The sequence below is a fragment of the Micromys minutus genome, assembly GCF_963924665.1.
Source record: "Micromys minutus genome assembly, chromosome: 1".
Classification (NCBI taxonomy): Eukaryota; Metazoa; Chordata; class Mammalia; order Rodentia; family Muridae; genus Micromys; species Micromys minutus.
In genome coordinates, this window is record NC_137969.1 from 217,191,222 (window position 1) to 217,206,586 (window position 15,365).

Genomic DNA, 15,365 nt, shown 5'->3' on the forward strand with positions numbered 1-15,365 from the left:
CAATCCATTTGTCCTTTTCTGCCTAGTTTTCTGTTAAAAATTCTAGACACAAAATGGATTACTTAGCATTTACTATATTTATTAGTCACTAGAACTAGGTTCATGAAATTAGAAATAATGACAGTTTTATGCAAGAAGGTGGCTATTCATTAAATAAAGGGATTTCTTAATCCTATATGTTTTCTAATGGCATTTCCCTTACACAAGGAATAGATTTTGTTGTTCTTAGTTGCCACTCCTATACAATGGAAACCACTGGAATAAAATTTACTTCAACTACCCTGACACATCCTTTAGGTTGCAACTCTTAATTAAACTTTAACCTATTTCTACTCTAGTTGACACAATCATAGCATTGCACATTGCAAGATGTTTTAGCCACTGTAAACAGGGGAGAGGCATGTCTTTTTTTTTTTTCCTTTACATATAGTATCTAAGAATCTATGGACTTTTGACCATTAACTTAGAGATTCATGGCTTTAGTTGGCTGAATAAGTGTTGCTTCAGCCTGTGGCTAGTGTTCTGGTGAACAACCAATAGACCATGCCATTCACAATTGACTATCCCTTTGCAAAGCCTATTCTGGGCCTTAGTAAGAACATCTTACTTTAGAGAAAATTCTAATATTACAGCACTTGTATTTTATTGTTTGTGATTCAATCTTCCTAAAGGATCCTATAATAATTTCAAAAATTTTTATGTGTACTTTAAAACTTAATTTTTTGATTCTACTTTGAATTCCATTTATAGTCGTAAAAGACTTGAGCTGCTACAAAAGGAATATGTTCCTGCCTCTCCCTCTCCATATATCTGCCCCCTTTTAATTATTTGCTATAAAGCGATGCAATGAAAAATTTTGTGACACATACCCACATAATTGTGAGTGTACAGTATGGACTACATTTCTGAACGTATATTTAACTCAATTTCAAAGGCTAATAGGCTTCTATATGTGAATGGTTACTGTCCAAATGTACTTGATTGATTTTTTTTCAGTCTCAGTTAAATAAGGGCTAAGAATGGCTCCAGTTGGAGACAGTGTCATGATCAGCATAGCTCACATTTATTGAGCTTGTTCTGTGTGCACTTTTCCCAGTGTTCTGGTTTGTATTGGATTTGTGATTTTATGTCCTCACAATAACACTATTGTGAGGCAGTCATTCGAAACTAAAGTCATACAGCAAGCCTTGGTGATAGATGTTTTACCTCCATGTCTAGAACAAAGTCAAGTTGGAGGTGCTAGTGAGGAACAAGTCTAAGATGTAACTTTGTTCTTATCCCAGACTGAGTGAAACTAAGAAGCAATGTCAAATGATTCTTCTGTGCAAAGTAATGTTGAGAAAAACAGGGTCACTGTGCATTTTATAAGAATGGAGGAAGATTCCTCACTGCCGACCTGAGATTTGAGTGAAAATGTATCATTGGGAGATGACTTGAGCTGAGAAAGGACATCTTCACCTCCTGAAGAATAGTCACTTCAGGCAGTAAGAGGTGAGCTATGGCCAGCAGGAAATCTCAGCCATCGGTATCCTACTCTCTGAAGGCCTCCTAATGAAACAGGAGGAATTGTATTAAAGAAATGACAAGACAGTAGACTTGGGTAGCTACTGAGTGAGTTGGACTGACTATTGACAATGAATAATTCTGCCACTGAATCACTGGACAATGTAAATGTTTACAAGTTATTGATGTTAGAAGATGAGGCTTGGAATTAAGTACAGTAGAGGTTGTGCCTTTATGATGTCTCGCTATTGGACTCTTAGAGCAAATAACCCCAGATATATTCACACTTACCCAAACTGTCAACTGAGTCAATTTTAAAAAAGTCTCTAGAATTCCATCTTCAGGTGGCCAAATCAGTGGCCTTCCCAACTTACTTTCTCTCAAAAAATAAATATTCTCAAAAAACAAAAATTATAATTTAATGAGTTTAGACACTTGTTTCTGGTCGAATTATTTAGCAGAACTTCTAAAGGTAATTCTCATAAGTGAAAGTGTGTGTAACTCTTTTGAGTTCTATTTTTATTCTGTTATATCAAAGACAATGACACAAAACAGTTTTGGGGATGACAAAGCTCAACTCAATTACAGACTGCAGTCCACCGATAGTCAAGGCAAGACTCAAGCAGGGACTGTGAAGAGGACTGCTCAATATTCACACAGGATTACCAACTAACTCACTTTACAGGCAAAGAGGCATTATGGGTCTGGAATTTCTCAGAGATTCTCCATGACCATGAATAAGTTTTAATAAATAAAAGGCTTTATTAAGTGCTGGCTAGGATTGTAGATATTGGCCAAGACCATGCCTGAGACTGGAGCTGCTCATCAGAGTATGGTGCTGAATTATATTATTTAGGAGCTTATAAAGAAAAAACCCACGAGGCTAAATATTTCCTGCCTACGTGTCATCAAGCACACATCCTGTGCAATTGAGGGCAACCTAGCTTGTATACAAAAGCAAAAGCACAAGGTTTGTTATCTTACATGAACATCAGCCCCCAGAATTCCAGGAAGTTATCTGTCCCTGAGCAAGTGGGGCTTATAGGTTAGACGCATTTTTGTTTTATAGCTCTCTTAAACACAGTTATTTAAACGTAAAATATAATGCTAGCCATCACACAGAGGCACAGCAGGAAACAGAAGAATCCTGCCTGATGGCTCATTCTCAGCTGGTTTCCTTATACAGCCTAAAATCACATGCTCAGAAAATATACCACCCACCATAGCCCAAGTCATCTTCAGTCAGTTAACAACCAAGGCAGTCCACCAAAGACGTTCTACAGGCCGGTTTGATCTAGGGAATTCCTCAACTGAAGTTCTGCAGTGTGCATATTTCTAGATTGTGTTAACACAAACTAGTTGACAGTTAAACCTAACTAGGACACAAAAGTAGATTTTTAATGTGAGTTGTCCCTTCTTTGGGTTGACTAAAAAGAACATTTAATATGAATCCAGGATTTGTATTTACTTAGGGGAACTTCTCAATGTCATAAACTGTGATCAATAACCTGTCTTGGGGGGGCGCTTATTTTGTTTCTTAAATAGATCTTGCTATAGTGCCCAGATTGGCTTCAAACTCACCATCTTCTTGCTTCAGTCTCCCAAGTGGTAGGATTATAAATTTGATCTACCATACTTCACTACATCTTAAAAGAGAAATATCTTGAGAGGAAAAAGATCTCTCTTTTTCACAGACAGTAATAAATTAATATTCTTGCTTAGAGAAATGTTGGAACAGGATTGGAGAAGAAGGCAGCAAAAATAGGTTTAGCTGAGTAATTGAAGGAAGTGCTTGTCTGCAGTCCCAGTGTCCAGAGCTGTGGGGATAAAAGCCAAGAGCACCTGTGTTTGGGAAGGATGACAGAAGAGACAGGTTAGAGAGAGGCTTTTCATGTACACACATATCTATACATAAGGCACAGGAGGGGCTGGGGAGCTCCTCAAAAAGTGCATAGAGAGCCAAATGGAGGTGACAGAGAGCAAGACATCAGACCTTAGAACCAGCATTCAGAAATGTCACATGTGGCAGAAGTTGCTATAAAGTTTAGGGAAAGGTGAAGTTTGTCTGCTACTGTATCCTGGTTCCCCTATAGTGACATAACTAAAACTGAAAGGCAGCCTTGCATTTGTTGTTGGTGGCTCGTATGGCTCTTCATGTCCAAGCTCCAGAGAGAGCATTCTGATCCTTTCCACTCCCTTCAGTACTGCAGCTTGCTCTTTCCTTGACGCCTTTCTTCTTTGGGCAAAACAACGTGCTAACATTTAATGTGAACCATGACGCAGACTGAAGGAAAAGATAGTGTTTAGAACACTGTCTGATACCTGGTGAGCTGTGCACATGCTCACGATGGCTATTGGTTCTATCACACATGGAACATCTACACAGTCTTGAGGGTCTGCTTCTTTGCTAGAAGGAACTAGAACTGAGATAGCTGGCCCAGAGGATATGTCAGAGGCACAGGACATACTTTCTCTTTAGCAAGGACGCACATGCTAGGAAGAGTACACCACTTAGAAGTGTCTTTTCCTTCTCAGTGTCCCGGGTTTTTATAGGATGCTCACCCTCTTCCCTCCAACTCCAACCTAGAAGAGTTGGTTGGTTTCTTTCTGACTCCTTGGTGAGAACTGTAGGCTTTAACAATCACTCTCGATAGAGCACAGACTCAGACTTGCATTCCATCTGGCTACCACGGCATCCTTCTGTATGGAAGGACCAGGACTGCACAGGCATTGCCAAAGGGAAGAGCTCCAAGAATCCCCCTGCCTCCTACTCCCAGAGCAGTATCAACCAGCGCATTCATATACATGGCGTGTGTAATTTTCTCAGCACCGAGGCATCAGAAGTGAAAAGAGCCCCATTTTGACTACAGTGCTACTCTTAACTGTTAGTATTAATCAGACATTTCAAATGTTTGAATGTACTTCCTTCTATGTACTATTCTTCAGTTTCTAAAATAATCTCTGTTTTGTATTCAGGACTATGGAGTTTACAACAGACAGGCTTTTGTGAAACCTTGGACATAGGACTTGATTTTGTTTGCTTTGGAAATTTGCCCTGGTTTGGGGAGAATAGAAAGATCTGGCACCTTCTATTTCATTTTATAGGTTCAAATACCACTGAATATCACTGAAGGTTTTGGCTTGTTAAATACGTTGGCAACAGCAGGGTTTTGCTAATTTTAATGTTCCTTTTAAGAGGAAAGCTGGGTTCAGCATTTATACTGCCACTATAGCTCTTTTAGTAACATGTTAAATTATAGCCAAGAGCTGCTCTTAGAACTCATCAGGCTTCCTGAATGTTTTTGAATCACAAGAGTGTAATCCTGCCCAACTTCAAAGCCCCTGCTGCACTCTGGGCCCTCACCATCCAGCTCTGCATCCCCAATTGCCCACTCCGGTGGCCCTGTAAAGAGCCATTTCCTTCTTGTTATGACTACTTGAAAATAGTTTTGGACTATATTCCTTTTATCACACCTAGATCGACCCACTTGGAAGTGTGGGTCTGTGCATAATGGTGGCTCATCGCTATAATCCACTGAACCAGGTGGGTTGCTCTACAGGTCTACAGTTGAGGCCAGCCTCATTGCAGAAATAGGGAGAAAGGCAGTGGTTTCTAGAGATAAGGTCTAAACCTAAAATTAAGTGTTCCTGCTAGAAATCACTCTCCCAAGGACCAGTGTGTGTATATATGTATGTATGTATGTACATATGTACATGCATGTATGGGCTGCTGAAACTAAGAAAACAGAAGCCAGCAGTAACTCCTTGGGCATCATACAACTACTGAAATGTATTCTACAGCCCTGTCTGTGTGAATGCCTCTCAGCACAGAGGTGTGCAGAGATCACGGAAACTAAGCACAGTGTGCCAACTTGGTGTGTCTGCAGCAGAGACTACAATTGACAGGTGCTTTGGGAGGTTAGGTTCAGGCATGTCAGTGACTCATCCACAGATGTCCCAGCTGTTTGGGTTCTAGGTCAGCCTGGGTTGTGAGACACATCTAGCTGTTGTGGTTCTGGATTTCGGTTCTTTTTAGCCAAGACACACTCTATTTTCTAATAAAACTCCTGAGCTAGTTCAGCAGGCAAGCAGTGCCTGGAACTAACATGTGTCCTTTTATTACCTCCACCTAGTGTCAGGAACCTGCTTTCAGCCACATCAAATGCAATCCTACTTGACAATTTTTAATGTCTGCTGGAAGCTGAATGACTGATGGGAGAAATCTAGTCACCAGCTGGCCTTGTCTCTCGCCACTGTTATGGCAGGTCTCCTTCACTCTTAAACGTCACATGCTGTGTTATCCCCATGTAGTCCCCGGTGTGACATGGAACCTGGAATGTCCTTCTCAGTATCTTTATGTCCCTAAAGGAAATATGTTACTCCCTGGTGTGAACTCAATTTCCATGTACACTCCCTTCCTCAGTGGCTAGAATGTGTCCTTTTGTCACATGTGAAACTTTAGCTCGCCATCCCCTATGTGGATTGGGAAGACCAACCACCCTAGTCAAGTAGATGACCCAATACTTAAAAAACAAAAGTGTCTCCCGTATTCTAGTGGCTTTGCAGAGCACCATCGTGATGCACAAGACATCAGCTGTGTTTCTGTGGGCCTCTGGCAATATGTTACCTTTTTATTTTTTCTGACTTTGTTTTGTTCTTTTTTTTTTTTTTCCTGTAGGACCAGGAAGAAAACAAGGGCGCAACAAGTTGGCCCGAGTTTTACATCGATCAGCTCAATTCCATGGCTGCTGTAAGTATAATTTATATTCTGTGACAGTCTAAAATAGAGTGCAGAGTGCACAGTTGCACAACAAGCTTGATTGAGTAAGACCTTCTGAATGCAGTTACCTTTCCAAATTCCATTCCCAACACTCAGTGTTTGAGGTGTCAGGGATGAGGGGCTGAGCTGTTGTCTAGCAAAGTGACTTTTCTGGTGTGTTTTAAATAAAAATCTACGCACACTAAAGTATGCTTGATTTTAATGGTATAGGAGGAAATGTCATTTGAAATGTGGCTTGTATTCAACTTGAACTTGCTGTGACTGATTTTCGGGAGCTTTGCAACACTCCTGTGGACGACAGGATTGTCTAACAGTAGTGTGACTGAACTGTCCCTTCATCATGGTCTTGCTCATCTTCTTCTCTCTAGGAACTTAGTTTCTTCCTGGCTTTTTGGTTTCAGAGGGGCTGAGACGTTCATATACAGAATCCTAAAGTGATTTGATAAAATGATGTAATAATCAGATGCCCGGGGAAAGCTTTGGTCTATGGCTATCAGTTAAAATGCGCTCTCAGTATCTGAATGCTAGCATCTCGGCCTCTGAGATGTTAGCACTCCAGGCACCTTGAAGATCATCTATTAATCCTAGCTAAAATTCACAACAGAAAATAAGTCATCAGCCTTTGAGCCTAAGTAGTTTAAGTCATGTTGCCATTGGTAAAAACTGAAGGTTGAAGTATTTGCCTCATATGACATACTCGTGATTTTAAGAATGGGTTGTATCCAGCACAACACAAACATCAGGTCAATGAGAAAAGAAACATTTATTATAATCAAACTACTAATGATTGAGCAGGGATGCAAAACAAACTTGGGAGCTGAACTAAGACCCGACCAAGCCAGAACCCTGTAGGACTTTTAAACCTGAAAAACCACAAATCTCTGTGGCAAGTTATAGTTATATTTTGCCACCAGTCAGGACTCAAAGATGGGGAACTTCCTAGGGACAGAATAGAAGGTAGTTTCCTGAATACTCAACCTCTTTCCTGCCTACATCCAGGTCTTCATGGAGAATTGTCTTACTACAGCTAACAGAATGGGAGGTTTCTGAGGACTGCCAGGGACTTCCTGTGCATCCACCCAAACAATAATAATGTCAGCCACTCACCATTTCTTACCTGTAGAGCTTGTTTGTGAGTTCTCGTTCCTGACTATTAGGAAAAAGGAACTCTCGGGCAGATTGTCTCTGGGTGTAGTTAAGTTGGCATTGTTTGATGTCTAACAAGAGAAATGCTAAGTTAATGAATTTTCTGGCCTGAGTGGACAAGTACTAAGTAGTGTGGATCTTCCTTTCCTTGGATATGGGACATTCTATTAATTTGTCCTTTAGTCTTGGGTCTAGGGTTGGCTTATCCTAGTTTCAGGATCTTTGATATGCCTGTGTGTGGCCCTTCTTCAAACACCTTGCTTCCTCCTCGCCCCTGGACTGCTTTTTTTTTTTTTTTTTTGCAGCGTTCTTGAGTGAACTATACTTTGGTTCCTAATCTAAAGTCTTCTCCAGGATATCACAAGGCTATTAGATGTGTGTGACTTTGCCTTCCTTTATGTGTCAGACACCTGACAAAGCTTTGAAATGCTTCTCCCATTAGGCCCGAGGCATTATCTTTCTAGGGTCAGAGATAAAGAGCATTAGCTGAGCATTGCTTAGCCAGGTCTCTGAACTCTGGTGTGCTTAAAGAAGCAGTGGGCGAGGTCACAGTGGAAACCCTGCTGAGTTCTCTTTCTCTCACCATCCTGGTGCCATCTGTGCTGGAGACTTCCCCATAGCACACAGAAAAACCCTGAGACGCTGTCCCTGGGGACAGCAATGGTACATAGTTTCTCCAGATCCTTCACTGTCCCAGGAGCAGGGCTCTGGCTGTGCTTGGGGGAACTGATGAAGAGGCATTTGTCCACACTGTCATCATCTGTCATCTGCAGCATCAGTGGCAGCTACTATTGGACTGCCTCGTGTGACAGGCAGTGCTGTCACGCTACTCATAGTGAGTCTAGAGGCAAGTCACCTTGCCCAAGGTCATCAAATTAAGTGGTTATTTAACTAGGGATTTAAGCCATCTGTCTGAACCCAAAGATAACCTCACAATTAGTCTCTCAGTCTTGGTTTTAAAATCTGTGGGGTACATGAAGAGGCTGGGGGATGGGACTCTTCCCTGTCCCCTAGGTACACACTGCAGGAACTATGGTCTCACTGTTATGGGGAAGGGAAAGCATCTGCTTTCTTTACTGCCTCTAGAGTCTGATAAAAAACGGTCCAGGCTGAGAACAGCCACACTTGCTGTGAAACCTGCCTTTTGGGGAACAAGTTAACATTACACAGGCCTCATAATAAGAATGCTTTGTTCTTTAAAGGACTCTTGAGTTACCTGTCAGCTTTTTAAAAGTCACAGAAAACAGGGTAGAGGAGAATGGCCCAACAGGCTTTAGAACTGGGGCTTGGGTGGGAGACGTGACACAACATTCACCTCATCCCCTCACAGCAGGGAAGTGTTTCAGACCAGAGAGGCTCTGGTCCAGGTCACTGTGTCTCGGTGCACAGCTCAGCAACTTCTCCTGGAAGGTTGGGGTTAGGGTTAGTGTGTGCTCTGTCTTTTGCTGACGTTGTGTGAGCAGACGCTTAGGGCTATCATCATATTGCCCCCATAAGTGCAGCAGTGCAGACTACTTGCACAACTTGGAGACTGACTAGAAATGAAGTCCATGAAATCCCATTATCAGCTATAAGTTGCAAAGGACACGTCTAAAGCCTGGCCACTCGAGGCTTTCTGTGAAACACGGCATTGGGATGGCAGGTTCATCTGTTTCTGTCACACCAGTGCGATCTTGGATCCAGATCTAATGCTTTCACGTTAAGTAAAGTACCACGCACAAACAGTAAGTAGATAAATAAATAACATCATTAATATCTTCTTATCTAGAGCCTTGCTCCTGCAGTATCAGCATTGCCTGGAAATTTTAGGCATCTCAGGCTTCCTCATACCAACTAAGTCAGCCAGCTGGAGAGGCACTGCCTTAGTAGCTCTTGGCATTGTGTGTGTGTGGGGGGGGGGGTAGATTCTGGCAGTAATGAAGAAGTAACTTCTGTTTTCTTTTGTAGAGAAAATCTCTGCTGGCTTTAGAGAAGGAAGAAGAAGAAGAGAGGAGTAAGACCATCGAGAGTCTAAAGACAGCACTGAGGACAAAGCCCATGAGGTGCCCTCCCTTGGGTAGCACAGCACTTCTCTTCCTCCGCCCCTCCCTCTCTCCTATTTGCTACAATGGTCAAACCTGGATGGGACTCTTAAATTTAAAAGCATATAACTGAACTTTGATAAATGCTTTCCTTTTAAAAGAGATGCAGGCAGTGCCTAAGATGGACAGCAGTTTTAAAGGAGGGGGGAAGGAGAAGGGGAGAGAGGAGAGAGAATGCTAGAGCACAGGGACGTCACTCCCATCAGCCATTGCTCTTGGGTGTCAGTGCAGCCATTTGGGACTGTAGTAGGGCAGCTAGTCCCTCAGGATTAAACATGTTGTCACATGACCCAGCAGCTGTCCTTCTAGGTGTATAGACAAGGCAAATGAAGGTTGGCCCTAAACACTTGTGTACAAATGTTTATTATCAGCCTTATTCAAAATAGCTTTTTTTTTTAAATAGAAACAACCCATATCCTGATCAGCTGACAGATAGGTAACTAAAACACAGACCATGGGATATTTTTTGACCAGTGAATTGTGCTCTTTAAATCAGTAAATTATATGGTAAATTAATTCTTAAAAATAAAGATGGGGGCTGGAGAGATGGCTCTGGTTAAGAGCACTGACTGCTCTTTCAGAGGTCCTGAGTTCAATTCCCAGCAACCACATGGTGGCTCACAGCCATTTGTAGTGGGATCTTCTGCCTTTTTCTGGTGTGTCTGAGGACAGCTACAGTGTGCATTAGATAAATCTTTTTTAGAAAATAAAGATGGGCTGACATGGTAAGGGGTGAATGATCTCTGGTAGCCATCTTCACTCTGTCCTCCTGTGCGATCACTGCCCACTGAGGTCTTCAGGACTCAGTGAGATGTTGAGGGTCTCACAGGTACATTTCCCTAACACCGCTGCCATGAGTGAACATATATAATCTGTCTTTATTTACAAATGGAAACTTTAAACCATGTCACATGGACTGAGCACTCAAGTATTTGACAGGGGCCATCCGGGCATGATGACAAACTTCCCCCTTTTAGGCCTATTGTGAACTCTCAGACACTGAGGGGTACCCATAGGTGAAGGAGTACAGAAGCTCCTTGGGTAGTCAAAGAAGCAGGGTGTGTTATCTGTGCACTGGCCAGGGGCTTTCACATGCACATGTGCACTGTGAATCCTCATCAGCTTAACAGTAAAGGTTATAAGTAGTGGTGAAATTAATTCACAGTGAAAAGCTTTGGCTCTTAACCAGTTTTATATGTTCGGATTCCATGTAGCATGTCCTATAAAAGAAGGGTTTTGCTGTAACACACCTAGGAATCAAAACAGTCATCTGTCTGATGAGCAGTAGGGTTGAAAGATACTGCTCTTGGACTTGTAAGGGCCATGGTTAGGGCCAATATGCCAGTCTACTCAGTGCATCTATGTGGGAACTCAGATCAGCAGATGACTTTCAGCCGGGCACAGGAGAGGTGGTCTAGGCATGGGGCTGTAGCTCAATGGCAGAGGGTTTACTTAGCAAATGTGAGGCTTTGAGTTTATTCCCCAGTGCCAGGGAGAGGAGAAAAAGCTATGCTGAGCCACTGCTACTCCTGGCTTTGTGTGAAGATAGGATCTTTCAGTTGGTACCAAGCATACTGAGGTACGCTTGCTTCCAACGGAGATTCTTTTTCACAGTCTAGTTAGACAGGCCATTGGGTCTGTGCCATGGAAGAGCCAAAGAGTTACAAAGGCCTCATTAATGTAAGCCTTTGGGTTCTTCAGGAAGTAAGTCTACTTCCTTTCCCCTGGGGCTTTCTATCAGGGATGGTTACCAAAGCACAAAGGGGAAAATCTAATCATCTTTCTCCCTCACAGGTTTGTAACCAGATTCATTGACTTGGATGGCCTGTCATGTATTCTCAACTTCTTGAAGACCATGGACTATGAGACCTCTGAGTCTCGGATACATACCTCCCTCATTGGCTGTATAAAGGCACTAATGAACAACTCTCAAGGCCGGGCCCACGTCCTGGCTCATTCTGAGAGTATAAATGTAATTGCTCAGAGTCTGAGCACAGAAAACATTAAAACAAAGGTGGCCGTGCTGGAAATCCTGGGCGCTGTGTGCCTGGTTCCTGGGGGCCACAAGAAAGTTCTACAGGCTATGCTGCACTACCAGAAATATGCCAGTGAGAGAACCCGCTTCCAGGTAGGGGCTCTCTCACTCCCCACTCCTGTCTTTACGTAAACACGCACCTTTGCTGGCCCTGAGGGGGTTACTTGATAGTTCCCCCAGTAGTGACCGCTCACACTTCCTCCTCAAACCTTCCCTTCCTCTTAGGGTCAAGAACCAGAAACTAGAATATGTTCTCTGCAGTTGCGCAGTCTGGGGTCTGAGATTTCCTGGAGTGCCTGTTCCTTTCACAGAGGGCCCAGGTACAGCAGCGCATCAGCACTCAAGTGGTGATTCACATCCATAAGTCCAGGAGATCCGAGGACTTCTCTAACCTCTGTGGGCACCAAGCACACACATGGCACACGTACTTACATGCAAGCAAAACTCTCACACAGAAAATAAAACAAATACATTTACTACAATACATTTCAGAACAAAAAACTGTGTTAGCATCCCGTATCTTACATAGATAGCTCCCATCTTTTGAATCCACTGAATGGAGTGGTCCCTGAAAGATTTCGTTATTTAGGATCAAAATCAGCAGTGAGATTATTTCCTCATATTTTTACTCAATATAAGAAAGCAAATGGAGACAAGGAAGCAACGTTTTCTATACTTTGTATATACTTCCTGATGAACACACCTGAATTCTGTGAATCAGTGTAATTTTGATTGAGATTTTTTTCAAAAATTAACCTCCATGCATTAAAAAGAAAAATTCTTAAAATGAGCGTAGGTGGGGTCAGCAATGCTTTAGACCCTTATCCTTCCCCTTGTCTCACTGCCAGACGTTAATTAACGACTTGGATAAAAGCACGGGGCGTTATCGGGATGAAGTGAGTCTCAAGACTGCCATCATGTCCTTCATCAATGCAGTGCTGAGCCAGGGAGCCGGAGTGGTAAGAAGCCTGCACTGCAGCCTTGCACAGATGCACTAAAGAACGCTTTCCCCACACGGTGACTGCACAGTTGGAAAACCGTAAACATGTCTTGTGTCATCCTCTTATTTTCAGGAGAGCTTGGACTTCAGACTCCATCTTCGCTATGAATTTCTGATGCTAGGAATTCAACCTGTTATAGATAAATTAAGGGAACATGAAAATTCAACACTAGACAGGTAAGTCCCACTGTTACAGCCCTAGAGGGTCCATGCCAGGTCCACCATGTGGCACAGTGCCAGAAGTGCCAGCCTGCTGGCTGCTTCCAGCCTGCCTGTCACATCAGGAGCTCCCACAGCCTGTCACTCCAGATCTTTACAATCTCTGGTGAACTTGTCCACAAGGAAAGCAGCGTGTCATATAGAAAGCTTCATGCAGCCCGAATCTGCCCTGCCAATGTCTTGCCTCCTACATGTTCTGCTGAAACCACTCTGATCTTTCCTGGTTTTAATACGTATAAAATGTGAATAGGCATTCTGTTAGTGCCAGGCTGCAGACAGGTGTCCCCATAAGCTCTAGATGTTTACAGCCACCACCCCACCCCTCATCCACATACCCCAGCATGTCCTTCTCCTTGATAGCCAGACACTCTTGCCCTGGGATGCTTCCGTGGTATGACTTTGAGCAATTTTCCACTAGGGCTCTGGTCACCTGTTACCTGCCAGAGAGCCTTCCCAACCATTGTACAGTTCTGCATTCAAGTTTTGCTGCCATGCTTTTTAAAGAGATAGCTCTAGAAACCGGAAATGATCCTTTTTATTTTTCTTCTCGGGACTGAGGGTCAGCCCCGGGGCCTTACTTACCAAATCCCCTGCCTTTGCTTTTTGAGACAGGCTCTCACTGTGCAGCCCAGCCTGGGCTGCTCCTGTAGCTACCTCCTGAGTGATGGATTGGTACAGCCACCTCAGTGTGCAGAGAGCTTCACCTGGAAATCCTGAGCCCTCTCTGCTTGTGTTCATGGGATGTTCCACTTTTAGTCATTTTTGTTCAATTTCCTTTCAGGCATTTAGACTTTTTTGAAATGCTCCGAAATGAAGATGAACTAGAATTTGCCAAAAGATTTGAACTGGTATGTAGTCTCATAATTGTTCTGGTCTGACATGTCAAGTGGCAGGATTTGCCTCTTGGAATGCATATTCTGAGTTGGCGGCGGGGAGGGGGGGGGGTCAGCATCCTGTTCCGATACCTAGATGGCAGGGTTTGATGGTATTTGTATCTTCCTTTATCAGGAGAATTAAACAATTGGATGTTTGATTCGACATTGTTTTTCCTATAAACTAGGTCCACATAGACACAAAAAGCGCCACTCAGATGTTTGAGCTGACCAGGAGGAGGCTGACCCACAGCGAAGCCTACCCCCACTTCATGTCCATTCTGCACCATTGCCTCCAGATGCCTTGTAAGTGCCCTGACTGTGGGTGCCATGGAGACCTGGGACAGTGTCCAAAGTGCTCTGTGTTCTCAGCAGTACTAACTAGACTGGGGCGTACCAGGACCCAAAGCCTCAGCTTTGCGGCTAGCCAGTGTTTGTTTCCTCACAGATTAAGGGAATCCTCAAAACGAAATGACCTATAATTTACTTTGATTTCAGAGTAAATGCATGCTTTACAACACATGTAGAAAGGGGTATGGGGAATGCCTCCTGATCAGGTCTATGGCTCTAAAGGGGGCCTGCCTACTGTTGACGGTGACTCATCCTAGTTTACAGACTGAGCATGGCTTTCTATCCCTCTCTTCCTTTCCAGACAAGAGAAGTGGTAACACAGTTCAGTACTGGCTGCTGCTAGACAGAATCATCCAGCAAATAGTTATCCAGAATGACAAAGGACAGGACCCCGACTCCACACCTCTGGAAAACTTTAATATTAAGAATGTCGTAAGAATGTAAGTCTCCTTCCATCTTGCCACCCATGAGATAATGAGGGTCTGCAGGGTCTACTCAATTTGTCCTACTCCCAATAACAGTGGAGACAGATGAACTGTACTGGGGTTGAAATGAGCTACAAATAAACATGGCTCCGCGTAACTGACATCTGCATTCCCCTGGTTTCCCCCGAGGACTCTGTAATACACTGTTTATGTGCCCAGGGAGACCATGTCTGGCAATGTGCACATTTTGTTTTCTGTAAAACAAGTATTCCTTTAACTGTTCTGCAGGTTGGTAAATGAGAATGAAGTTAAGCAATGGAAAGAACAAGCAGAGAAGATGAGGAAAGGTAAGGGGCCCTGGCAGGGTGGAGCTGCTTAGGAGACCTGGTGCTGGAGAGTTCGAATCCGGGCTCCAGGCTCACTCCTGTGCACCAGGTAGCCTTCCAGTCTCACACCTTAGGGCATTGTGCACTGACCTTTAAAAGTCAAACCACTTAGCCTTCTTGCTATTCCCAAGGTATTTCATCCTTTTGTTTTATTATTTTGTAAATAACCTTAGGAAAGATTGTAACATTTGCTGTTTAGAATTTATAATTGAAAACAAAGATCAATGGTAGGCTGGAGAGAACTGATTCTTACTTCTGCCCTCAGCATGTGCCCTCTGCACATTCTCTCTCTCACTCTCTCTCTCTCACTCTCTCTCTCTCTCTCTCTCTCTCTCTCTCTCTCTCTCTCTATCTCTATCTCTCTTTCTCAAGTTTTTAAAAAGAATTCATTAATTTAAGTTTTTTTTTAAACTACTGAGTACGCAAGCCCCCACCTCACAGCCATGCTCCACTTAAAGTGTTTGGGGTTTGAATATATACAGCAAGAAAGTTTAGGTTTCTTCAGAGTCTTAGGACAAAAGCTTAGGCACCTTGGTGCCAGCAGTTCCATTCTCTCCATGTCATGTC

General features: G+C 43.2%; 1 protein-coding gene across 1 annotated transcript in view; it reads left to right on the forward strand.

Annotated features, from left to right (window-relative positions):
• The window catches only part of DAAM1 (dishevelled associated activator of morphogenesis 1), a 149,863-nt gene that overhangs the window by 96,016 nt on the left and 38,482 nt on the right, over nucleotides 1–15,365 (forward strand). Inside the window, exons 4-12 of the mRNA XM_080932039.1 lie at nucleotides 6,182–6,253; nucleotides 9,377–9,471; nucleotides 11,305–11,638; nucleotides 12,394–12,504; nucleotides 12,619–12,722; nucleotides 13,546–13,612; nucleotides 13,825–13,942; nucleotides 14,289–14,427; nucleotides 14,701–14,759. Of these exons, the coding sequence (XP_080788165.1) occupies nucleotides 6,182–6,253; nucleotides 9,377–9,471; nucleotides 11,305–11,638; nucleotides 12,394–12,504; nucleotides 12,619–12,722; nucleotides 13,546–13,612; nucleotides 13,825–13,942; nucleotides 14,289–14,427; nucleotides 14,701–14,759 (1,099 nt within the window). The remainder of the gene's footprint in view (nucleotides 1–6,181; nucleotides 6,254–9,376; nucleotides 9,472–11,304; nucleotides 11,639–12,393; nucleotides 12,505–12,618; nucleotides 12,723–13,545; nucleotides 13,613–13,824; nucleotides 13,943–14,288; nucleotides 14,428–14,700; nucleotides 14,760–15,365) is intronic.